The 25,394-nt window shown below is 40.2% G+C and overlaps 1 protein-coding gene and 3 non-coding genes across 11 annotated transcripts in view; 2 read left to right on the top strand and 2 right to left on the bottom strand.

Annotated features, from left to right (window-relative positions):
• LOC122972572 (partitioning defective 3 homolog) overlaps positions 1–25,394 on the bottom strand; it is a 356,531-nt gene that overhangs the window by 291,491 nt on the left and 39,646 nt on the right. For all 8 annotated transcript variants that reach the window (XM_044339771.1, XM_044339764.1, XM_044339768.1 and 5 more), the window contains exon 2: positions 18,412–18,513. In XM_044339771.1, coding sequence (XP_044195706.1) covers positions 18,412–18,513 — 102 coding nt within the window. The remainder of the gene's footprint in view (positions 1–18,411; positions 18,514–25,394) is intronic.
• Positions 13,275–13,346, bottom strand: trnaw-cca. The gene has a single exon. It is a non-coding gene; the product is annotated as a tRNA-Trp (tRNA).
• On the top strand, positions 15,404–15,475 carry trnaw-cca. The gene has a single exon. It is a non-coding gene; the product is annotated as a tRNA-Trp (tRNA).
• On the top strand, positions 23,957–24,028 carry trnaw-cca. Its single transcript has one exon. It is a non-coding gene; the product is annotated as a tRNA-Trp (tRNA).

The raw sequence follows: 25,394 nt of genomic DNA, 5'->3' as shown, positions 1-25,394 counted from the left end.
TTGTTGCTAAAAAAACATATGTTCCATCTGCACACTCCCACAGAAAAAGAAAATAGGGTTTTTTTCTGTTGGTGGTGATGGGAATGTGTTCCACAGTTGTTGTTCAAGAGCCATATTTGAAAACAAGTAGGTGGCACATCTGTCGAGTATTTTTTTTTTTTTCTGTCATGAATTATTAACGTCCTGTCATTGCTGGCAGCCACAGTTGTCATTATTTTGCTTATGAATAGAAATAAAGCCACAACCACCATATCTTGTATCAACTCATATCAGCTGTGCCCACGCAGTTTTTGTGGAGTTGAAACTTTGAGGTCTTCATGATAAAGAAGAAAACTGAATTATTAACTAAAGGTATGTGGCTTATCAGAGTTACTTTGAAAACGCATGCATAGTTTGATGGAATGCTTATATAATAGTTACCTGCACAGTTTAATAGGCGATATATGATATATTTATCCTCATTAGGAAATGCTCTGTTCCGCATGCCACCAACAAACAGAGGTCAAAGGTCAGATACATAGCAGCACCTGTGATGTCAGGAGAGACTGACGCATAAACCTGGTCTCCTGATTCAAGAACAGTCTGTCAAATCATTGCACAGAAAGCAAAAGCTTGAATAAAAATGATTTCTGTGCTGAAGTTGAAATAACAACAGCCCTAATTGAAAAAATAAATCTTTGACTTGCAATTAGGTAACAAAAACAACTTTGATCGCATCTACATGTGGATTTGGTTAAATGTTTAGTGAGAAGAAGAAAGAGAAGAAACCACATCCAATTTTCATTTGTTTGATTTGCAGAAAATTAATTTTCCTAATGCGGGTCTTGAACTCACTCACTTTTTATCTTGGCAGTCTATCTTACCATTTCACCACTTTACACATAATATAACTGTCACTTTACACACAGTTACAAGCTATGGTTGGGCAAAAGAATTCTCTTTAATACGACTTCTGGTAAATGACTGTGTGTGTGTATGTGTGTGTATCTGTGTGTGATCAATAGAGTCAGTTTGTGAGTCCATGTGCAGTTCATTCACTGACTGATGATCAATATGGGTTGGAAAGGAAAGCAGCCTTCTTTCTCATCTCATGGACTGTTTAAGGGCTCTTGTAGACAAGGTAAGAATAAACAGCAGAATGAGGAGAATAAAGAGGTGTGGATAGAGAAATGATGGTGTTGTGCAGTCTGCTGGGAGTTTACAGGAGTGTTGCGAGTAATACTGTATTTATTATGGCAGGAAAACATGCAGACATGTAAGACACACTACACATGCAGACACACATATAAAAATATTCCCATGCTTTCATATGTTCAGGAGGGTCTACTAAGTTACATTCATCCCCTAAACCAATGGTATCCAACCTGGGGATATAGGCCCCTCCAAGGGGTTGCACAACATATCTGAGTGGTCACAAGATGGTCAACTGGAGGAATATGTATATATATATATATATATATATATATATATACACTCCTCTAATCCTTGTTTTTTTCTCATTAATTACTAGGAACTGGGTTGTTCTCTTCAAATACAACAAGGAAATTATATAGCTGCAATGATTAGTCGATTATCTTTCAAACTGACAGAAACGGTTGTTTTACTGCTATTAAGTAAAAATGCCAAACATTTACTGGTTGTAGCTTCTCAAATGTTAGGATTTGAAGCTTTTCTGTGCCATACACAAGCAGCAACTACCACGACTTGAGGCTGAAGCCAATGCAGAAGTACTTTAAATTGCAATGACACCGACAACAGCAAGATGCTGGCTCCAAAAAATCCCCAGCTGTGACAGACTTAAGAAGCGTCAACTTCTCTCTAGAAATACTAAAATCACTTTTCATTACCAGTCATTATGGTATCAATCGCAAAATTTGGCTGTCTAATCAGTGTGCTGGTGTTCATTTTGGAAATTATTGCTCCGTTGATAAGATTTGTCTTATAGTAGCTTTGATGTCTGCTGTGGCGTTGATTGACATCTGTGATTGACAGTTGATTCGGCAGCTGCTCTCCACGGCTCTGAGACTTGCACTGAGTCGGATTATTGGCGCAATATTTCAGTATGTTTAATGTTACTTGATAACAATATCTGCCCTGTTAGCATAAATTAGCTAAAGTCACTAATGTTAGCCCAAGTAAAGCACTCTGCGTTCACAGTAAGCTAGCGTTTGGGTCCGAGGTAGCAGGACATGTCTCCAGAGCGTGAGAGGCAACACCCCATACTCCTTATTTGGAAGGTCCTGGCTCCAAACAGAAAAGATGGTGCCGACCATAAGCAGCAACTCTGAGCTTCAAACTGGCTCCAATGCAAACCAACTGGTGACGTCACACCTCACTATGTCCATCTTTATATTCAGTCTGTGGTCATACATGACAGTAAACTGAATTTCTTCAGATTTTGGTCTGTTTATTGGACAAAACAAAACATTTGAAGAGGTCACAATGGGATCTTTTCACTATTTTCTGACATTATACAGACAGAATATATCACTATTTGCTTGAACTGTTAACAATCAATATAAACATGTAACCAGTGTGATTTTTTTTTTCTTCCATTCAGGTCAAGTCTGTTATTATTATTATTATTATTAAGATTCAGTTAAGTAGTTATGGATTTTATGCAGTTAAAATAACATGAAAGATCTTTAACTTTTACTACAAAATACTTAAACCCATATCTTAGTTTCAGCTGTCATAATAAAACAAAGAAGTTCTGTGCAAAAACTTCTCGTTTACCATTATTTCAGGAGACAAACAGACCACACAGGACAGTAAAATCATATATTGCACTCACACAAGATAAAACACACAGTCTTGTAATATCTGTGTGTCCTGTGGGAGTGTGGTCAGCAGGCGAGGCCACACACAGTGTCAGTGAGTGATTCTACAGTATAATGGCCTTAAAACAAGGAAGCCAGAGAGAGTGCTGACAGGAGACAATACAGCACGTCATATGTGACTCTCGTTTCTTCGTAGAAAGACATTTGCACTAATGCATGTATACAGGACAGTGCTTCTGGCACAACAGAGCAATAATATCACAAACCATCAGATGTGTGTGTGCATGTGAGTGTGTGTTTGTGTGTACGCTGATGGATGAGTGTCTTCGGAGAAAAATGGGTGCCTATTATTTGTGCCTTTTATAGGCAAACTCCCCGCTGACTTCCCAATGAGGATAGCATGCAGTCTTCCCGCACACGTACACACACACACACAAACACACACACACATTCATATAACGAGCTACAACTGAGGGGCCCTAGGCTGTGGCACATCTGTTGTAGAAGAGACATAAGGCATTCATGCAGGGACTCTCAAGATTCTCCATGTAATACTATACACACATACTGTACACACACATATACTACACACTCACCGCATGTGATGAATGAGCTTTTTTCAGAGCACAAAGAGAAAGAAGGCGTAGTGGTGGAGGGGTCTTATGACAATTTTACCTAAAAATCCTTTCTGGATAAAAACACAAAGATACACTGAGACACATTCTCTCAAATTGGCCCACTGACCTTCAGATACCCTCTATACTGGCTTTTAGTATTCTTGAGTGAGAGACAGATGACAGAAAGATGGAGATAGAAGACTTTTAGTGTAGAAAGACAGAGGAAAATCCTGTCTATTGTTGCTCAAGATTCAAATTTTACCAATAAGGATTTGGAGTCAATAACATTTAATATATAATATGTTTTAACAAAAATACTCAGTCATCATGGTAGACCTCTGATATGACAAAATGTAGTTTCTCTAAATAAAAATATTTACAGGATATCAAATATATGCTACATGTCCTGCAGCATGATGATCCTTTCATCAGAATTAATTCTAACACTTTGTTTCTGTAGCACTTTACTTTAAGTCCTGATATCTAGTGTTTTTAGCATTTCATGTAGCTGTAAGCAGATATAAGGACATTTTAAGTGTTTATTAAAGGTATACTATGCAGGATTTTCCTGGGCGTCAACCTTTGGGCAGTGAGTGTGTAGCCCCCAGCCAACAGTGAGGATGGGACTCATAGAGACCAGGTTACATCGCTGTCTCCATCTCTCTCCTCTGCTCTCTGAGTCTGTTTGACCGAGGGCGGGGGGGAGGCTGAACTACCCACACACACGCATGCAGAGCAGAGAGGCCACAACAGACAGGATGAAGTGTGTGTTTTAACTACATTCACACAAAATCCATCAATGCAGCACCTTCCCACAGGGTTGTGCAGAGATGTGCAGAGGTGTGGGAGTGTTTATTTGTGTTTCTCTTCATTCACTCTCTAGCTCGCTCAATCACTGCTGCTCTCTCTCTCGCTTGAATGTCGCTAAGCCAGGGAGGAGGGGCCAACTTGAATGTTGTGTTTACAAACACCGACCGACAAATCCTGCATAGTATGCATTTAATATAAATCATTTATCAATAATTATAATTTCTACTATGAAGACATATTTTATAGGATTTCAACTGTGTTACATACTGTCATTCATTACCTGTCCAGCTATGGATGCTTCACTGGTGGAGTTTTTTGCAAATACATAATAAACACTTAAAAAATGTCCTCAAAGCTACTGTAACTACATCAGACTGTGTTATAAACCATTTATTAAATGTTGGGAGGTTTAAAGTAAATTAGTAGAAGTAGTAGTAGAGGTAGTATTGGCAGTAATAGTAGAAGTAGTAGTATCAGTAATAGTAATAGTATTGGTTATAGTTGTAGTAGTAGGGGCAGTATGTGTAATTATAGTGCTGCTTAAAAGTTTGTGAACCCTTTAGAATTTGCTCTATTTCTGCATAAATATGATGTAAAATGTGATCAGATTTCCATGTAAGTACTCAAACTAGATAAAGAGACATCAATTAAACAAATGAGACAAAAACCTTACGTATGTTGGTTTATTTATTGAGGAAAATTATCCATGTTACATATTTGTGCGCGGCAAAAGTATGTGGGAAATTAGAGTCGGGTGTTTCAATCAATGGGATGACAATCAAGTGTGAGTCTGGGAGGCTCTGCCTTATTTAAAGAAGAGAAATCTGGGTCTTCATTGAACTCTGAGCTTCACAACACAGCCTTGTGGAAATGTGTTATGGCTCGATCAAAGGAGATTTCTGAGGACCTTAGAAGAAGAGTTGCTAATACTCACCAGGCTGGAAAGAGTTAGAAAAGCATTTCTAAAGAGTTTGGATTGACAGGCAGATCATGTACAAATTGAAGACATCCGACACCATTGTTACCCTCCCCAAGAGTGGTCAAACAACAAAGATCACACCAAGAGAAAGGCATGCAATAGTCTGGGAGGCCACAAGGCACCCCAGGGTAATGTCTAGGAAACTAAAGGGCTCTCTTGATGTGGCTACAGTCAATGTTCATGAGTCCACCATCAGGAGAACACTGAACATCAATGGTGTGCATGGCAGAGTTGCCAAGAGAAAGCCGCAACTCTCCAAAAAGAACATTGCTGCCGTCTACGGTTTGCTCAAGACCACATGGATAAGCCAGCAGGCGACTGGAAAAATGTTCTGTGGATGAATGAGACCAAAATCAAACTTTTCAGCTTGAATGACAAGCATTATGTTTGGCGATGAACAAACTCTGCATTCCAGCATAAGAACCTTATCCCATCTGTGAAACATGGTGGTGGCAGTATCATGGTTTGGGCTGCTTTACTGCCTCTGTACCAGAACAGCTTGCAATCATTGATGAAGCTATGAGTTCTGAGTTGTACCACACAGGAAAACTACAGGACTACAGGAAAATGTCAAGGTATCCATCTGTGAAGAGAGGCTCAACAGAAAGTGGGTCATGCAGTAAGACAACGGCCCTAAATACACAAGTGGTTCTACCAAAGAATGGTTAGAGCAGAAGAAAGTTAATGTTTTGGAACGGCCGAGTCAAAGTCCTGACCTTAATCCTATAGAAATGCTGTGAAGGGACCTGAAGCATGTAGTTCATGCTAAGAAGCCCACCATCATCCCTGAGTTGAGACTGTTCTGTAAGGAGGAACAGGCCCTCAAGCCAGTGTGCAGGGCTGATAAACAGTTTGGTTGAAGTTATTGCTGCAGAAGGGGGTCATATGAATAAGTTTAATATTTTTGTCTCATTTGTTTAATTGGGTTTGCTTTAGGCCTTGTGTTAAAATCTCATCATGTTTTAGGTCTATTAGGTATATTTATGTAGAAATAGAGAAAATGCTAAAGGTTCCCAAACTTTAAAGCAGCACTGTATAGTAGTATTATTTGCAAAAGTAGTAGTTTCATACTATTTCAAAAAGGGTGTGGTCAAAGTGTGTAAACCATTTTTCATCTGACCACAAACAAAACTTTGGGGGAAAAATGGTACATTTTGTGAAAAGATCTTGAATGATAGCAAAAAGGAAAATTAAAAGCAAAAATGCAATTACCGTATTGAGTGAGTGACAATTGACACCAGCCAGCAGTTGTACGATATAAATGCATACGGCGCTTCAGTATGCCTATAAGCCTTCGGTATTTTAGCCGAGCAAGACATAATCTAAAGAGGTCTTTAGCCTTTTCTCATGAGAAGGGAGGCAATGAGAGCACACAGCCGTGGTGTTAGAGGGGATTCAGCTCTCTGTCTGCTACAATATGCCTGTCTAAAGCTCTCCAAGCCAGGCTTAGCTTCCCGGCCCTGGCACCGCCTCCCTCCCTTCCTGTGCCAGTGTCAACTTCAGCTCAGTACAGTGCCAGCCACCAACGCCAGACTCTGCTTAGCTCATGGCAATGCCTCCTCTCCTCTCTAACTGGGTTTCTTCTTCCCTTCCTACAATGCTTCCTCCGTTATTTTCTTTTTTTTTTTTTTTAAATCTGTCTTTCATTATTTTTTCTTTCTTTGTTCATTATTCTTTTCTTTCTTCCCCAAATTTTTCCTGCTTTTTTCTTGATTGCATCGTCTTTATTGTCTTCTTTGTCTTCACTGTTTATATTTTTCATTCATCACTTTATTTACTCTATTTTCATTTCCTTTTTTCAGTAAATACATAGAAGTGAGTTTTTGGTGGTTCGGTTAGAATAACAGTTCATGTGTCTGCAGAGTTGTTTTACTCACTGCTATACTAATTACTACAATATTTAAACCCACACACAGCTCAAACTTCCAACTAGCCTGGTGTATATCATGTAATAAATTAACCCAGTCTAAAACACAGCTTCACCTTCCAAAGTCTATTTGAGAGCCAATTTTCAGACACAACCTTGCAGTGACTTTGGATCTGTGAGGGTAATTATATACGGTTCTGAGAGAGGTAGTCAAGTGTTGAAAACAGCCGCTCATGGTCCGGAGACTCTTGAGACAAAAGCTACAGAGGGATACTTGTCATGCAGAAGAGACACTGACTTGGGTTAACAAGGAGCTGAGAGGCAGTAGGGTGTGAGGAAAATAGGTCTATATTCAAAAGAATAAGCAATTGATGGTAGATTGAAGTTTTCTGTTTAAGATTGCAGTTTCTGTTAAACTGGCTGTGACTTTGTATAAGTAATTTCCAGGCAGGCAATCATACTCTAGAGCCACATGGAGAATGCACTGTTGCCCCCATGAGGTGAGGTCCAAAAGACTCAAATGTGGAGAAGATGACTTCCTCTGAAATGAGCCAAACTCACTACTGACACATAATGAGACAATAAGGATAAATAGCAAGTACAGCTCATCCGGTTTCGAAATGGAAACCAGGGCAATGTGTCTCCCCCTGTATCTCTGTCTGATGCCACTGGGCCTTGTGGTTGCAGCATTTACCTCATATGGATAATAGAGGAGAAGAAGTCCTTTGTTATCTTAGTGCTCCTAGGTACACCCCTCCAGGGGTCTTTGGGAGGGCAGCAGGATTCCAGTAGGGGCCCTGTATCTGTCACCTCAGTTTAGGGCCTGTCTCATGGCGGCTGACCCAAATCGCCCCCCCGGGGCAATGCCAGGCCCCACCACAGGACTCCACCACTGCAGATAATAGGCTCGTTTGGCAAAGTATCCAGACACTGGAACTAAAGCAGCCCTGACAGCTGTCAACCAGGACAAACATCCTCCTACATGACACACGCATGCACACACGCAAGTATGGGGATGGGAGTGTGTGTCTGTACTGTAGTATGTTTTCATGTAGGGACATGATTTTTTTTTCAACATAGATGTGTTAATGTGTAGACGTTCTTGTTTGTGTGGGTCCCTCTAATTTTTTTTTTTTTACTTTTGGCACAGCCTATCCACCGCTGTGGTTGCACACCCCTGCATTTCCAGACAGTATTCAGGCAAGTTGACGCCATGTCAGGAGCAATTTGGCACATCGGCAAAAATCTCTTTCTGTAGGGGAGCTGTCATGGTGGAGAAATCAAAGACACCTACGTGACTAGCTGTATTGCCTCCAAGCTGAAAGAAAGGCTTGGTGACATGGCCTGATTTCACCCACTTTACTGCAAAACCACAGCAGAAGATGGAGGAGTTGCCCGCTGCTCTGCAATATAGGGTAACAGCATTCTTACCGCAGGCACAGGGATGTGTACATTATACTGCATATGCTATACGACTGAAGCAATAGTTTTTTTACAACAAGAATGGAAGGATGTTATCCACACTGGTGGCTCAGCGTGTCTGTATCAGCAGATATCTGCAGGCTGTCATGCCCTCACGCTCAAGGTTCAAGAACACTGGGTAACCTTTGTTCCATACCATTACCTCTCAGATTGTCTTTCCTACACACACAGCATACTAATCCCAACACACATGCTCACATTTAACATATGTGGTACGCAAAACCATTTTGCCATGACCGCCATGACCTTTGACTATCTCAGAATAGAGATATCCCGAACTCAAGCATTTGTTTTGGTAAAATAAAGGTTAAAAAATACAAATACAACATTTACAACATCTTTGGTTTGGTCACGGTTTGCACAATAGCACAACAACATTTATAAACCGTACAATTAATGACTTAAATCGCTTTTTTATTCACTCAAAAAGTTGATGAAATTCAGTAAAACCATACGTATTTCATGTTACACAGGTGTAAGTTGCCCAACTGAGCTGCTAAAGGCATGTGGTTCTCTTGAGCAACTACCAATGGAAAACAGCGCTGTGCAGCACTGTGGTTACACTGGCCATCTCCCCACTGTGAGGGATTATAACTGCATAAGTGGGGAGGGAGTTGCTGAAAAAGAACAACAGCGCTCGACAAAAGTAAGTGCAGTTCAAAAACTAGGAACCTAATAAACAAGCAACAACAGACAATAAATCCAAAGCCCCAGAGGAAAATGAAATGAAAAACTACTTGCTGCCGCCCACAAGCCTCTGAGCAGAGCAGCGGCAGTGAGGATAAATCCTGCTACCACACTGAGTCTTTCAGGACGCAGAGCTGACTCTGGTCCTTACAGGCTAATTACAGCTGACTACAGCGGGATGTCTGTAAAGATGTTATGTGCATGTATGTGTGACTCTGCCAGAGTGTGTGTTTTTGTGTGAACATACAGTATGAGTGTGATGTCTCATTTTGTATTGTTGCTTTATAGTCTGCTTGTTCAGTAATGACATTTACACTTTCTGGCCGAGAGAAGTGTGTGTGCGCATGTGTGTTTCTAATTTCAGCAGCTGTTAACACCTTTCAAAAGTTCATGTATAACCATATGTTTGCCTGAGTGTCAGTCTGAAGATGTCTGACAGTCTAAACATTTCTTTTTCTGAGAAACAGATGCTGATGGCTGAGAGAGAACAGAAGAAAGTGCCTCATCCTTCTGTACCTTCCTGCATGTATGTCTCCCTGTTCCTCCCTCCTTCCCTGAGGCCAACAGCTGTATCACACCTCAACTAGTAATCACCTTTGGAACCATCATCCTAGCCCATTGAAGAACTATCTAACAACCAACAAAAACATCTATTTTGTAGCATCTGTTGCAAAATGGCACTTTTCAGTCCAGTTAACTGTGTTTATTAACAGCCGTACTTTTAGAAATGCAAGTAGCTATTCACAAACATCGTTGCCAAGAGGTACAGCACCCAAATGACACCGGAGGGAACGGGAAATTACCTGTGCATCTTTTTACTCTTAAAGGTGGAGCTCATGCTTGTGTTAGCTAAACTCATAGTCAAGGTCCACTTGATTAGATGACAAATTGGATCAAGACTAGGTACAGTAGCTAGACCTCCACTGAGCTTGTTTGTGTGACCACCAGAGGGCAGCATCTAAATCACAAAAATAACCTGGGAATTGGCTCAATTTTCAGCACCTATCACACTATAGTTGGTTTTGCTCCAACAGGTAAATTTAAGTAGTCAGCCTGGAGTTAAGTCTGTCAACTAGTCTTTACATATAACAAGCAAATGAATGAATGAATGAAGGAAGGAAACCTTTATTGCCCCGAGGAGAATCTGCTTTACACAACCATACATGACAGCATATAATATAACATAAAACATAAGCATCATAAAAAAGCATCATTTTTGTGCAAGTTCCAGAGAGTGCCAAATTCAGACCATGTGATCAAGGCTTGTTAAGCAGCTGAATGTTGCACAAGACAAAGGATGTGATGCCTCTTTTCGTCCACACCCTGGGCATGCTATAATTTCCTTAAAACACAGAGACATTGTTGAGTCATTCCATGTCAGTTTGCTATCAATAATAGTGCCCAGGTACTTATACTCCTGTACACCTTCAATGGTTATGTTGTTCAAAATTACATTATTAATTATTTAGTTTTCTTTGTAATCAGTGAGTTATCTGAACACCAGTTGTAGAAGTGGTTAATTTCAGCTCTATAACTGGTCTCAACTGGTCTCATATGAGTGGTTTGATTGGTTTCCACTGTTGCCTCTCCACCTACAGAATAGAAAACTTTAATCATACCATACAGCAAAAATCAAATGGGGCTCCATGGATCCATGAAAACATTCAGGAACCACAGCAACGGGCAGAGTAATCATCCAACCAGTAGTTGGAATATAGAGTATACTGAGTCCACAATGTGTGAACTGAATGCGTCACACTGTCTGCAAGATGATGGTGAGAGGCAGCCAAGCAGACACAATAGTCTTCAATCTATGCCAAAAGAGGCTAGATTCACTCACAGACACACACAAACATTAACACACACATGCACAGACAAGTGCACACATGTGCTCGCATGCGTGTACGCACACACGCACAGACAAACAGAGTAATTAGTCTTTGATTTCCCCCGGCAGTGTTCTGGTACCAGGGGGCAGCTGCTGGGACCCTGCTTTAGCCTTGGCTAATTTCACTCACGGCTTGATCTCGACCCAGCACAGGTGCCCAACTTGGCACCCAACCGCTGTTGCCATGGCAATGCCAACTTCAGGGGCCAAGGAAATGCCAATTGTCCAAGGAGCTCAGCCACAGGAGCAAAGGAGCCATTGATGAGGTACTCATTATAAACAGACCACATTAGCACAACGAGAGGAGGCAGTCAGGTCTGGACAGTTCAGTTAGGTTCAAGTAGCCCTTTTCTTTTCATTTATTTGTACCTCTTATGTGTTTCTTACATGCATATTTTCCCTTCATAAATGACATGTGTCAGACTAAGCTGGTATCTACTCCCAAAAAACAAAAAAGATTCATTCAGTCTAACATCTGCTCTGTGCAGCAGACAGCATGCAGACATTCATGTAGACTGCTATAACTTGGACTTGAGTGCCTCCCTGTGGTTCATGGATGTGATTGCAATGTCTGTTAAGGTACAGGTCCACGACTGCATGCACCTGCTTTAAAACACACTACACTGAACTGCTGATTCAGGTACTTCTCCTGTAATGAGCTTTTTCCGTTAATCGCCCCTGAGGATTCACCCTACACCCCTGCACTCATTAAACCCAGGGGGACCGGCTTGCTTTGACTCATTTCTGTTAACGAGGGAGATCTAGACTTTGAACATCATGGAACCTAGCCCGTGAAATCATCTTCACTTACTTGTTATCAGGGTCCCTTTAGACAAAATATCTAGATGGCAACTTGCACACTAAGCAAGCAGACAAATTGGACTTGGATGAGACTCAGTGAAGAGGAAAAGGGTTCATACTGTTTGAAGTGAGGAGGGAAACAATAGTGAATAGACGGGCAGTTACAGCCATAAAAGATCAGATACGAGAGACAGCTCATATTGATTTTTGTGCATTAATGTCACATTTTTGATACTGTTACTGCCAGATCTGGGAAAAGTACTCATTAAAAGAAGAGATGCTCAGTCTATGTGTGATTTAGACTTTATACAGTATGTTATCCTGTCATTGACTTTAACACAATATCTGACCTGTAAATGGTAAATGAAGTCTGCTTCTGCATCAGAGAGTGTGTTTGTCTTGTGCAACAACAATACTTTCCAAGTACTGTATATCATTTTAATTGCCAGTGCAATAGCCCAATTTTCCCACAGTGACCATTTAAGTTTAATGTAATTTTCCATATCATACTCATTCCATTCCTTAATAAACTCATTTCAACAGACCCATATTGTGAATTTCTTACCTAAGGCCATCTTCTAACCAGGAGTCATTTTAACTGTCACATTGCCATCTGGTGTATGGATTACATGCCTGTATCAAAGCCATTTAAATGTTATTTCACACTGAATGTGTTTTTAAAAGTCTAAGCTAAAGGCTCTTGGCAAGATGAAAATTTCTACCTCCTTACTGGACACTCTACATTGACTGAAGCATTTGTATGAGCCTGTTTTACTTGCATGGAGTACATTGAGTTCCGCTGAAGATGTGGCAGCCTAAATATGAAGAACAGGGCAATAGTCTAAAATTATATATTGTATTAGCAGTACAGTCAGACATAAGACCATGGTCTCTATAATCCTCTGAAAAACTGTATTTTTGTTTTTTGAAATTTAATTACTATAGATGGACAAAGAAAAAATTCTTTTTTCTTTTTTCTTTTTGATTCAATTATCAATTATTTAATAAGTGTGAGTGTGTTGTAGTAATTCAATAATCTTCTTGACAGCTTTCATCTAACACAGAATATGCAGTGCAGGATTGACTCCACTTTCTTTCTGAGTGTGATGTGAACACTTAATGTGCACCATTGTGTTGTTATTGCAGCTTACGGTTATTATTTTCTCTATATTCTAGCAGTAAATAGTGAGTATGTAATTGGTGTTCTTATCATAATCTTATTTGTAACATTTTATTTATGGTATTAAGTTTAAGTGCTGTTGCTATTGACAGAGTGTCTTATTAAACTGCATTTCTAGTATCATTTATATTCACTGTGGGGACTGTTCTTAAATGTGCTCTACACTCTGCAACTGAAAATCTTTGACCTTGACGTGATTTGAACACGCAGCCTTCTGATCTGGAGTCAGACGCGCTACCGTTGCGCCACAAGGTCCTCTGCAATGTGACGACAAATTGCATCGTTGCAGAGACATCTTGAGTTTGTACAGTAGAGAGACTCACTCTTCAGGAAGACATTTGTACACAATATAAAAACACAGCTCATACAGTTAATTAGGAATATATCATACAGGTCTTGATTATTGGAAAATTGTCAAACAAAAGTAATTCTGATGTCCGATTGTCTGGATGAAAATCAAAAACCAACCTGCTATTACACATTTCAGTCCAGTTGGTGGCAGTAGTGGATCAGAGAGCTGGTATTACAACTGCCCATAAACAACAAAGAGAGCAATGAACCCACAATCTATCAAATCAAACACACAATGCATTCACAACAAAAATAATAGATATAACACAACAGATTATGAGTATTATGAGGACATCATAGACAGACAATATGGATCTAAAAGAGTGTTTTTTCTCTTTTCTCTGTTTAAGTGAAGCTTTTCAGCACCTTGAAGGAACTGTGTCTCCATTACCTTTGTGATGTGTGTTTTGATGGAGCAAATAAGACACCAAACCATCATAATTTCATCAGAATGATCTTAACAAGGAAGTAAATAGACACGAAGCTCCAAGTAACACTGGAACCAAACTTCAGCAGGGTGATTTGTGCAACACAAAACCAAAACTAACCCGTGACTTCTACAGTTGCAGTACATTTACACTGGCAGCTGTAGAAATACACGCTCATATTCCTCTTGCATGTGAAACAGAAGTTGGATCATCATTGTGCAGATCTGTAGAGACCAACAGGCTCCAGCATGTAGCTCTGTGCCGGCATATGAATCACAGCATGGTAATCTAACTGCTGAACCTGAGCCAGACATCTCACATACCAAACACACGTACACACCTCAGATTCAAACGGCTTTGCAGGGCACGTGCTCCCAACGGCAGAGGGGCCGAAACCTGCAAGGTGACAGCAGTACTTTCTACATGAACTCCCTTCTGCCCATCCACAGTGGATGTTAAAGCATTCCTGTACACTTAAATGTGACAGAACACCGATCTATTTTAGGAATCTTACTGACAGAAATCATTGCAGAAAAGGTAAAAGGGAAAAAAGAGAATAGAAAGCAATTTGTACTATTTTTTGTTAGGTTTTTAATCAACAAATTAACTGGTCATTATATTGAATCTGATGATTTTAAAGACAAATACTGAGTAAATATGAGATAGAGTACTCTACAAGGAAGAGACCAGTAAAATAATGAATATGTATGCTCTGTATAAAACTCTGATATGAAATCCACAATAGAGGTCTCTCATGTCAATTTTATTGTCTTCCATGGTGATTGCCGAGTCTGCTGAGCTGCATTTTGCTTCCAGTTTTTATAAATCACTTCATATTGGCTTCAAGATTGGCGATTAGTTTAATCCTTTTGAGACATTAGTGTTGATTATTGCATTGCAAGATTAATAACTCTTCTTAATAACAAGTATTTTACTTAGCTTTGAGTCCAGGAATGATACCTTTGAAAACAAGAGGTACAGTTTGCTATTGGGTTTATATAATTTCACTTTCAGATTACACTTTGACTTAGAGTGGTCTGAAATAATGGTTCATCAGCATCAATACCAGTCTACAAACTGTGTGTATGTGTGTGTTTGTGTGTGTGTGTGTGTGTGTGTGTGTGTGTGTGTGTGTGTGTGTGTGTGTGCAGCCTTGGAAGTAATTGTTACAATTGCTTCCAAACTCAGCCTTAATATTACATTCTCTGTTAGTGTTAAACACACTACCTACTTACCTAACTGGTACATTTGAGGGGTATTCAGAGGGGAAGTAACAACCTGACAAGTTTTACCTATGAAATTTTAATTATTTTCCTTTTAAAGCAAAAACAACATGATGTACCTTGTGGTCTAAGTGTGTAGATGTGCGTGTATGTCAGGGTGCCTGAGCTCTGTCTAGTAGCCCCATCTGAACTGAACACATATGGCATACTGCTTTTTTAATTGAGCTGGCAGGAGGGAGCACAGGAAGCTAAAAACAGTTGGAATGTAGAACTAATGTCAACTAAGGTCAGAGATAAAGCTCAGGTGTGAGACCTCGTGGCGCAACGGTAGCGCGTCTGACTCCAGATCAGAAGGTTGCGTGTTCAAATCACGTCGGGGTCAATGAATTTTGAGGTAGTGAAAGAACTGCATTCACTCTGCTGATTTATCCCATGAAACATGGTGACATTACTTCTGGCCATCAGCTGCTCCACTACAACATAATAGCAAATATCATTGACTTACTAGCAGATAAGGGAATTTTCACTGCAAAAAAATCGATACAGCAGCAATGCTTCTTCTCATCAGAAATGACTGAACTCGCTTAAAAACTAAAGCTTTCAGCTGATTATCAGTGAATGAATTATTTCTGTTACAATAACTTATATTTAAACTTCAATACCACAGAGATTCAGAATGTGGTTTTCAGGGAGAACACAATATATTTCTGTTTATATTATAGTATCACCAAGAGCAGTAGACCAATATTAATTGGTCAATCTATCAAGCCCAGCACAGCCTACGCAGCAAAGGAAACCTGTTAGAGCAGCACATCCATAAGAATAAGTGCTGTGATGTCATTAACGGGTTAAAATTAACAGGTCTGGTGAACTGTGTTCCCGCCTATTTAGATTACAGTAAAACAGGGACACAGGCAGTAGCTGATGCAGGGAACTGGACAGACTGGATCAACTACTACAACTATATACACACACACAAAGAAGCAAACATCCACACAGGAGATAAAATCCTGTGTGTACCCAGACACACACACACAGCAACACAGACAGGCACAGGGCTGTTCCACTGGTGTAAAGTCTGTTGTCCCAGCCCACATTCAGCTGAGCAGTGCGCTCTACTGCATGTCATTTACAGACTGTCAACAGTCTAGTACTACAGTATGTCTGTTGTGTTTAGTTTTTAAGCAGACAAATATTGTTGAGGGTTACAGACATGTACACTCCAGTCATCCCATAATGTGCTGGTTTGAAATAAGACAAATCGGCTGTTATTTTGCTTGTAAACTGGTATAAACAAAACGTTAACATTTTGCAATGCTAATGAAATATATCATTGTGTTGTGAGTTAGACTGTAATGAGTCCATATGACCACCAGGGGGAGCAGGTCTTCACAGGATCAGAGCAAATATCAGAACATACACATTGAATGTGCCAAGTACATTGTTTTGCTATATCTGACAGATACATAATTGTTTCTTCTTTCCTTCCTTTATTTTTTTCTTTTTGTATTAGCTGTCAATGACTACAGGGGATGGATGAGAGGAGAAGAGAAGAGGAGGGAGGAGAGGAGAGAAGAGGAGAAGAGAGGAGAGGAGAGGAAGGGAGGGGAGGGGAGGAGAGGAGAGGAGGGAAAAGGAGGGGAGGGGAAGGGAGGGGAGGGGAGAGGAGAGGAGAGGAGAGGAGAGGAGAGGAGAGGAGAGGAGAGGAGAGGAGAGGAGGAGAGGGGAAGGGAGGGGAGGGGAGAGGAGAGGAGAGGAGAGGAGAGGAGAGGAGAGGAGGAGAGGGGAGAGGAGAGGAGAGGAGAGGAGAAGAGGGGAGAGGAGAGGAGAGGAGAGGAGAGGAGAGGAGAGGAGGGGAGAGGAGAGGAGAGGAGAGGAGAGGAGAGGAGAGGAGAGGAGAGGAGAGGAGAGGAGAGGAGGGGAGAGGAGAGGAGGGGAGAGGAGAGGAGAGGAGAGGGTGTCAGACAGCAGGTGCAAAACAGCTGCTCTCACCACTGATCCCACCTGATGCGTAACCATGGCACCCACATAGTCATTACAAGGTGCGCAAATGCACATGCACTCACATTTTTCCTTCCTCTCATACACAGTCTGTCATTCACATCCTAATGTGTACACAAAACCAAAAACCGTATCTTCATTTTTTCAGACAGATCAACTGTTCAAATCAGTTTACAGCTCACCGCACTGCTTTAAGCATATTTCAGGTGTGGGAAATGTACTATTCAACATAAAACAGCAAGACAGGCAGCGCACACAGTGCTCTGGAGAGAGATACTGTGTCGATTTCACAAGATAGCAGTGGTTCACAGACATTGGATATCCTGAGAAAACTGCTAACAGATAGGAATCAAAAATAACACTTCCGATTCAAACCCGCATGTTTCATCATCATTGACATGAACACATAATCACAGCTTTAAGCGTAGTTATCTTTGAACACCAGATAAATCATCTTAATCATCACCGCAGTGTATCCTGCCATAGTAAAGACAGTCATCATTGTAACAAAAAAAGGTTTGAGTTGTCTGTATAATGGCCTATTGATAAATAACATTTAAATGCTGTTGATGTTCTTTATTATTTCAAGCGAGCAATCTTGTATTTACTGACTGCGGAGCAACTTTTAGCAGCAAACTTCAAACACTAGTAAAAATCGTTTAACCCATTTCTTTCTTACAAATACACAAAGCGGATTACAGCTCACTAACTGGCCCAGCATTAAAGTCAAACAGCTAGTGACTCAGGTGTAGTCAGCACTATTCCCATGAGAAGGGTGCAGTGGGATTGTGGGTAATCATTTACAGCTGGTCTGGTGGGTGCAGCTGGAAGTGTGATATCATGCTGCCTCTCACATATATTTTTGCCCACACACACTCTTATACAGGCTAATGTAGGAATACACACACACACACACGTGCACACACACACACACACACACACACACAGTGCAACCTTGAATGTAACACAACATAAATACGTCATTCAACCATCCACAGATATGAAAGCCATGGAGAACTGCCAACAGGTTGAAATAATTAAATAGAGAACATGGCGGTGTGCAGTAGTTTACTGTTTTGTAATGTTTTAGGTAATGATATGACAGTAAAAGCAGACAGGGGTAATCATAAGCACATGTCAGTGAAACTCTCTGTTGTACTGCCAAAGCTTCAGGTTTCAGAGTTCAGCAGCTATTGAAGCTGTTTTTGCAGGAGGAAAAACTGAATGGAAATGAGGTGAGCATGAAAAGACAGTTATGAATAAATAACACTATGCAAACACACTCTTTCTCTTAATCTCACACACACTCTGACTCACCCTGTCTTTGTCATCCGCCACGTCACACAACACATCATCCAGGTCCAGTATGCCTCCATCTCCATGTTCCAACCTGTGCACCTGAACCCAGTAGCTGGGGTCCTGGAAAAAAAGAAAGAGAGAGCATTAGCTCTGTAATGAGATCAGCTTTATTTGCGCCATATAGATTTAGGATTTATATAATTATGTCGCATTGCCAGGCCAAAGGAATAAGCAGCCCGTGCCCTTATGAATCAGCTGATCTAATCACCATAATGATCCACTCAGCTGGCACACAGAGGCTTTGCCAAGGTTATAGATTGACATCATGATAGCAGTTATGAAATATTTTAATCCCCTGCTGGATAGCCTGCAGAATAAGTATATGGCTCAAACCTTTCTTCATATGGAATTAGAAAAGGAAATGAATGTGAAACACTATTCTAATGGTGAGGTTTCGACACACATCCACCCTCCCTTGTTCAGTTCAAAAAAATACTGTAGTTTTTGCATCAAAATATGAATATTGTCCATGCATACATAGTGCATTCAGATGCAATATGTAAAGTAGTGCAGATATAGTCCCAGATAAAGTCAGTATGCTTTCAGAAAACTGTAATATCATACCAAATATTATGATCAACACAGTGTGAACTTTTAGAGGAAAAATAAAAAACAGCTTTCCCAAAAATATAACAAAATAATGAATGTTAATAATAGTTGTTGCCACATAATGATCACAGACTCCACAATTTTAATACTGCAATGCAGAGTGTATAGAATATAGTGTGGTACATGGATTTAAGTGCTGAGTTATGCAGTTCATATCAATAGTTTGAGAAGCTTCAATGTATAATTGTGAGATGGTCTGTATAGTGTGTTATTCCACTTGTCATGTATCCAGTAGTGTTGGTTTATTGGCTCACGAGCATCCTCTCTAAGTAGGTAAATGTTGCTGGTAGATGTGCAACTTTACCACTTCATGAGAGATATGTAGTGTTGTCACTTAATGAAATGTTACTAGAAAGTGTAACAAGTGGATATGATGCATTTTAGTAAATTGGTCATGTAATGTGAAACATTTGGCAAACAAGCTAGCTCGCCATTGTGCTAAAATAACTTGTTGATCTTTTATATATTTTCATGTCATAGTATTTGTCATGTCATTTTTACTGTGAAACTTTGCCAGTTCTTGAGTGATATGCTCAAAACAATGACAAACGGTAGCTCAGACACATGCCACCTCTACCCAACACAACACAGACAATGGTGTCTGGTGAAGCTCAGTTACATCGAAAGGAATAATGACATGTCTATATGTCATACAAAGACATAATAACACACAAGATACTGCTCTACAGAATATTGCACCAACATGTTCATAGGCCAGACATACTTCTGTAATGTGTCAGTAATGTTTGTGGAGCCACACTGATAAATTTCTGGGTCGATTTAGTGGCTGGTATTGCTTTTTCAGTGTACATGTCTGCCGATATGTGACAAGAACATGTAGTGGCGCTGTATAATGTCACTGTTTTGTCCATCAGAGAATCATGACAATTTTATTTATCAACAGTAAAATGAGTTACTCAGTACATATCCTGATCACAAAAAGGAAAAAATGAAGGTAGACATCAGAAATGTTTATGCATATGTTAATGTAAAAAAAAATTCTATTATCAGTTGGGCTATTACAGTATGGTCTGTAAAGGACACTGTATTAAATAGCAGCTTCATGCTGTACATTTTGTGAACACTTTAAATAAACAGAATGCTGTCTGAGATTCCATGCATGTTTGATATTCAACCATAACATTTTTAAATGAATGAAGGCCTCTCATTCTCTCCATTTTCCCTCTTCCTTTCTTCCTCCCTCCCTGGGTCTGGCTTTGCCCAGCTCATAGCCTAGGAGCACTGAAGCATGATGGCCAAGCCAGACAAGAGGGTAAAGAGAAAGCGCTCAGCTCAATGACTGTCCTTCCTGCTTCACCGTGTCAGGAAAGAATCTCCTCACTCTTTTGTCTGTATTCTGTTCTCACTCTGTTTCCCTCCCTCTGTCTCTGTTCTTCTATACTGTCTCCTCCAAACTGAGCTGTCTTCGGGTCTGTGGTTAAATGCCTTCATGCACGGCTCTGTTGTACTGAACTTCATTGCGGTTCACCAGGCAAAATGGTCCAAATCATGAAGGGAATGATTGTGTGGTATTTTCCTTCCTTCTGAGGTTATTAGGAGGGAAACTATGGTGAGTTTATCAGGTATGTTTCCAGAAGACAAGACAAGAATTTGGAAGCAAAGCTATAGTTGCCATTTTTGTAATGGCTAATGAAAGAACAATGTATGTTGTAGTAATTACAGAAAGATACAGAGTTAATGTGCATGCAGTTTAATATGAATTCTCTCATGTGTTGATCCACAGTAAAATTTAATGTAGTGTTGTTTGACTAGGAGAACTTGCTTTAATGCGCTCCAACCTGACAGAAAAAATGAAATACTGCTAAAACCATATTTCAATACCACTACAAAACATGTTGAAAACCCAGAAGAAGACAGAGTGCAAAAATTCCCCATCTCTGGAAGTCATTACAAACCACCAACTGACCCTCAGCTTTAAATAGGAAGAAAAAATCTTAATGTTCAAATGTTGACACACTCTGTGTCTGGGCATGTTTGGTCCTGATCCAGGCTAGGCTTGTTCCTCAGATGGATTATAAGGAACAAATATGATTCTGAGAGGAGCTCAGCCACAAAACGTAATCCCAGAAACACACTCGGGATGGGGGAAGAACATCTGAGTTTGACAAATGCTGTTTAGATTTGACTTGGTCAAAGTGATGTAGGAGCTTTACATCAGTGTGGCTTTTCCTCCAACAAGCCAAAAGCAGCAAGATTTCTCAGTTCAAAGACTCCTCATTACAGGAGCATTAGTGGAGAATTCATCAGTGACTGGAATGAGTTTTGTGTTTTGGGAGGTCATCTCTGAATGCTTTGGTGTAAATACCAAGGTCTTAACTGCCACACATGAATAAACTTTTTTTCCCCCCTGGTGGATACTTGTCAGCATTAGTAAAGACCTCCTAAGACACAGCTGTTCATGTTAGCCAATCAGATCACAAAACCCCAAAGGTCAAATTTAGTTTAGCCTATTTCTTAGTATCATTCAACCTTTCTCTCCAGAGACATGTAGACCTGCGCTACTAATGAGGATATACTACATTGAGTATGTCTTCTAATGATGTATTCACGCTCAAAACATAGTTCTCATCCCACTGACATGTGGTAATCCCATTTACTTCCTGTGCAACTCATCGTTTCTTAAGAATTTTCCTGAACAAAGACATGATTGATTCGCAGTGATATTAAAAACAATGCCTTTAAATATGAGGAGAGTCCATGTTTGCATTTTTTGTAGAGAATAGCACAAGTTCAGGGGCAAACTTAAGTACACATTAGCGAGTGAACATTTATATCTTTCACATTTGAACCCATATGGGATTAATCAGATGTTGAACAATAGTATGGACACCAGTACAGATGGACTGTAGAGAAACAGAGGAGGAGCAGACTTTCCCACAATGACTGCATTGTGATGGAGTCATTTGTATTACTTTAGTGTACAGTAACAGAGAGTAGGGAGGACAGCAGTGGAGTTGATAAAGTGTTAGCACACTCAGCAGTCAACCTCAGCTCACTTTGTTACCATCATCTCTGCTACTAAATCAACACATTACACAAGATCGGCTCTTACACAGTACTTTCCTGATTATATCTGCATACATCTACAGCTACATTCCTTCTTTTTCTGTGTATAGTGTCGACACACCTTTACAAAAACTAGAATCTGTTTCACAGGGAGGTGGGCTGTCTAGTGGATACACTGACACGCCTAAACAGAGAACCTCTGTCCTGCTGAAAGGTCTTTGACCAGAGAACTAAGTGGAAAGAAAATTTCCCAAATAGGATTAGTATGATAAAGTTAAGTTTAAGTGTTGTGAAGTTGAAACAAACAGGAAATTAATCTTTGATTGTGACAAATTATGTCATTAAAACTGTTTCAGTCTTACAATTATCTTTAGAGTGGAAACTTTATGTGCTGAGGAACGAAGCCAACATCAGATCCACACAGCATGTCTTTACTATTGCTCAAGTACAACCAAGTCTCATATATCGCCTGGTTTTTTTGAGACAAAATCCACAGGAACAAAACATATTTGACAAAAAGAGTTGTCAAGAACAGCTCTCATAGACAATCGAAGCAGAGTGAAACATGAGAACAACACATATGTGCCCCTTACTGCACAACAGGAAGAAGGATGATGGAAAACTTGCAGAAACCAGTGTAACCTGTGTTGGAAAAAAATAATAATCAACACTCTTAAGTTGTATCAGCGTCATGTGAAATGTAACTTTTCAGCCTAATGCAGAGCTTGAAGCAACATTCTCAGGTCAAGTACAAAAAATTTAAATGGTCAGCCATACCACTCCTGATATGACTCTCACCATGAAACCATGAGATACCAGCAAACACACTAAAACATCAAATATAACACTTGACTGGTACAGCAACAAGCTGCAAGTACTCAAGAACTCTATAACCAAGCATCACTATCTTTAAGATCATTGTCATATTAATGTCATCATATTACAAATATATACTGAAAAAAGTATTTTAATTACTGTCACTAGAGTCAAGAGCCCATGAAGAGAAAGATACATTTCACAGCAAAGTACAAATGTAAGAGGAGTAGCTTCAATTGTCCTCATGTAGTGTTGCCAAATGCAACAGCACATGAATGTATGCTTGGTTTCACTTTAATGAGTGAGTGAGTCTAGCAAATGCAGCAGCAGTAGTGCAAAATGAGCCAGACTTGCTGATTATGTATCATGAGGAGTATGTAAATAGGAGATGTGGTTACATGTGCGTCAAACTGTCCAACACTGAACATATCAGTGACTTGGTGGCTGAACATTCAGCCACAGAGTAATGCCTGCTATGTTGACATGAAGCAGATCTGCAGGTAAAAAGACTTTTGTATTAAGCGACGCGGATATGAGCAGATATACGAGGTGTGTCGGTGTGTATTGTCTGCAGGTCATTTAGCTCCTACTCCAGTGACCTGTTTAGTCACTCGTGAGCGTTAGTCATTCATTCATACACTGAGTGAGTGACATACCGCCACCACGGTCTGATCAGGTATCCGCTTATCTGATCCACTGTAGAAGGTGAGGGGAAACAGAGAGGTGGTTGTTCTCTGTGTCACACACACACACACACACACACACACACACACACACTTGCGACATAAGCCCAGACAATAGCTCTCTTCACCCTATTATCTGTCTCTTTGTACCAGAGTGGGTTGCCTGTTCCTGTCAAAGACCACACAAAGACCAGTGCCCTGGAGGAAATTAGGAGAGAGAGGAGTGTGGGAGAAAGTGTGTGTAAGAGAGAGAACATGTGCCTGTGTGTGTTTTATGATTGCTTCTTTAGCTCCAGCAAGTGTTGCTATTCCCACAGGAGGAATGTCAGTGGCTACATGGGCTTCTCAAATGTCCAGGGCTATAGCAGGACCTCGTGGCGCAACGGTAGCGCGTCTGACTCCAGATCAGAAGGTTGCGTGTTCAAATCACGTCGGGGTCAAAGCTTTTCAAAGTCTGACACACCTCATTACAGCCATGCATTCACTACCAGTTCAAGGAAAGTGAAATACCTTTGTATGACACACAAATTAATGAGGGCAACAGAGAGATGCCAGTCACAATTGTGGGTTTCTAGTTAGCACCATGGAATGTTAAGCATTTGTAGATGATCCTGTGAAGACAGAGAACAAGCAGGATGATGCGCTTTCACAAACCACAAGCGGCAATAGTTTACGGGACATGTGAAATGTGACCCTGTGTCTTATCATCTAAAGATGGCATCAACAAGCACTGTTCTGTAAACTGAAAAGGTAGGAGAGATGTGATAAGCATGCAAGCAGCTGACAAACGACTAGTCACAAAGTAGAACAATACTGTGCTCATTATATCTACTTAATGTGTTAAAGACACGGTTGAAGTGTAAATCAATCAGCACTGCATGCTGAAAGGACGTCATCATCTATAGAAACTGAGTTTTCTAGATAATTAATTATCTCTCAAATCAGACTTTTGTCAAATCTAATTCCATGTAGTCCCTTGATCACCCTATGTGATTCAGCTTAGATTAACATCTAGTAACGGCTGGTCAGGGTTCAAGGTTTGGTCATGGCTGCTGCTCACCCTTTTCACAAAAGAAGGCTCTTATTTAAACTGATTATATGTCTCAAACTTAGAAAAGGGCAAACTTCACAGAAGAAAATATGTGTGCCCAGTAGTCTCACATCAGCAAACTCTATAACGACATCATCCACTCTAATCTTCCTATTGACATATACTGAGCCTAAAAAAAGATTAAGGAGATCAAATATCTCAAAAATGAAAAGTAGAAGGTCCCTTATGTGATCTTTAGTATGGACAGCTTCAAGTCAATTCAACTTAGCTGAATTTCACCCAATTTTCTTCTTTCACAAGACTGACAAAAAAAAGAGAGTAATTCAACAACCAAAATCTCACTAAAATCTCAAAAAGTCATTTAGAGAGAACTGTGGAATCGCCAGACTTTCACTGTGTGAGCAAAGAGGTTAGAAACTACCATTAGGCTGTGACCTCTGACCTCTGGAAATACAGACCTCCTTGTGAATCACCAGTTCAACCCAGTACTTCAACCTCTCAACCTCCCACTTTCAGCGTTTGTGCTCTGCGACACAATACTGCTGTGATTTATGGAGTATATGTTCTCCCCTGTGAGTCATAAACACTAGTGTCGCAAACGAGCCTTTTCTGTCTCTCTCACACACATACACGCACATGCACAAGCACACACACACACACACATACGCACACAGCTAGACCACACACACACACCTCCCTAGCTCCTTATCATTTCCAAAAGGTTCACTGTTGCTATCAGGAGAAAGTTAAACAAA

Source organism: Thunnus albacares, chromosome 21, assembly GCF_914725855.1.
Source record: "Thunnus albacares chromosome 21, fThuAlb1.1, whole genome shotgun sequence".
NCBI lineage: Eukaryota > Metazoa > Chordata > Actinopteri > Scombriformes > Scombridae > Thunnus > Thunnus albacares.
This window is presented reverse-complemented; position numbering and strand designations above follow the sequence as displayed.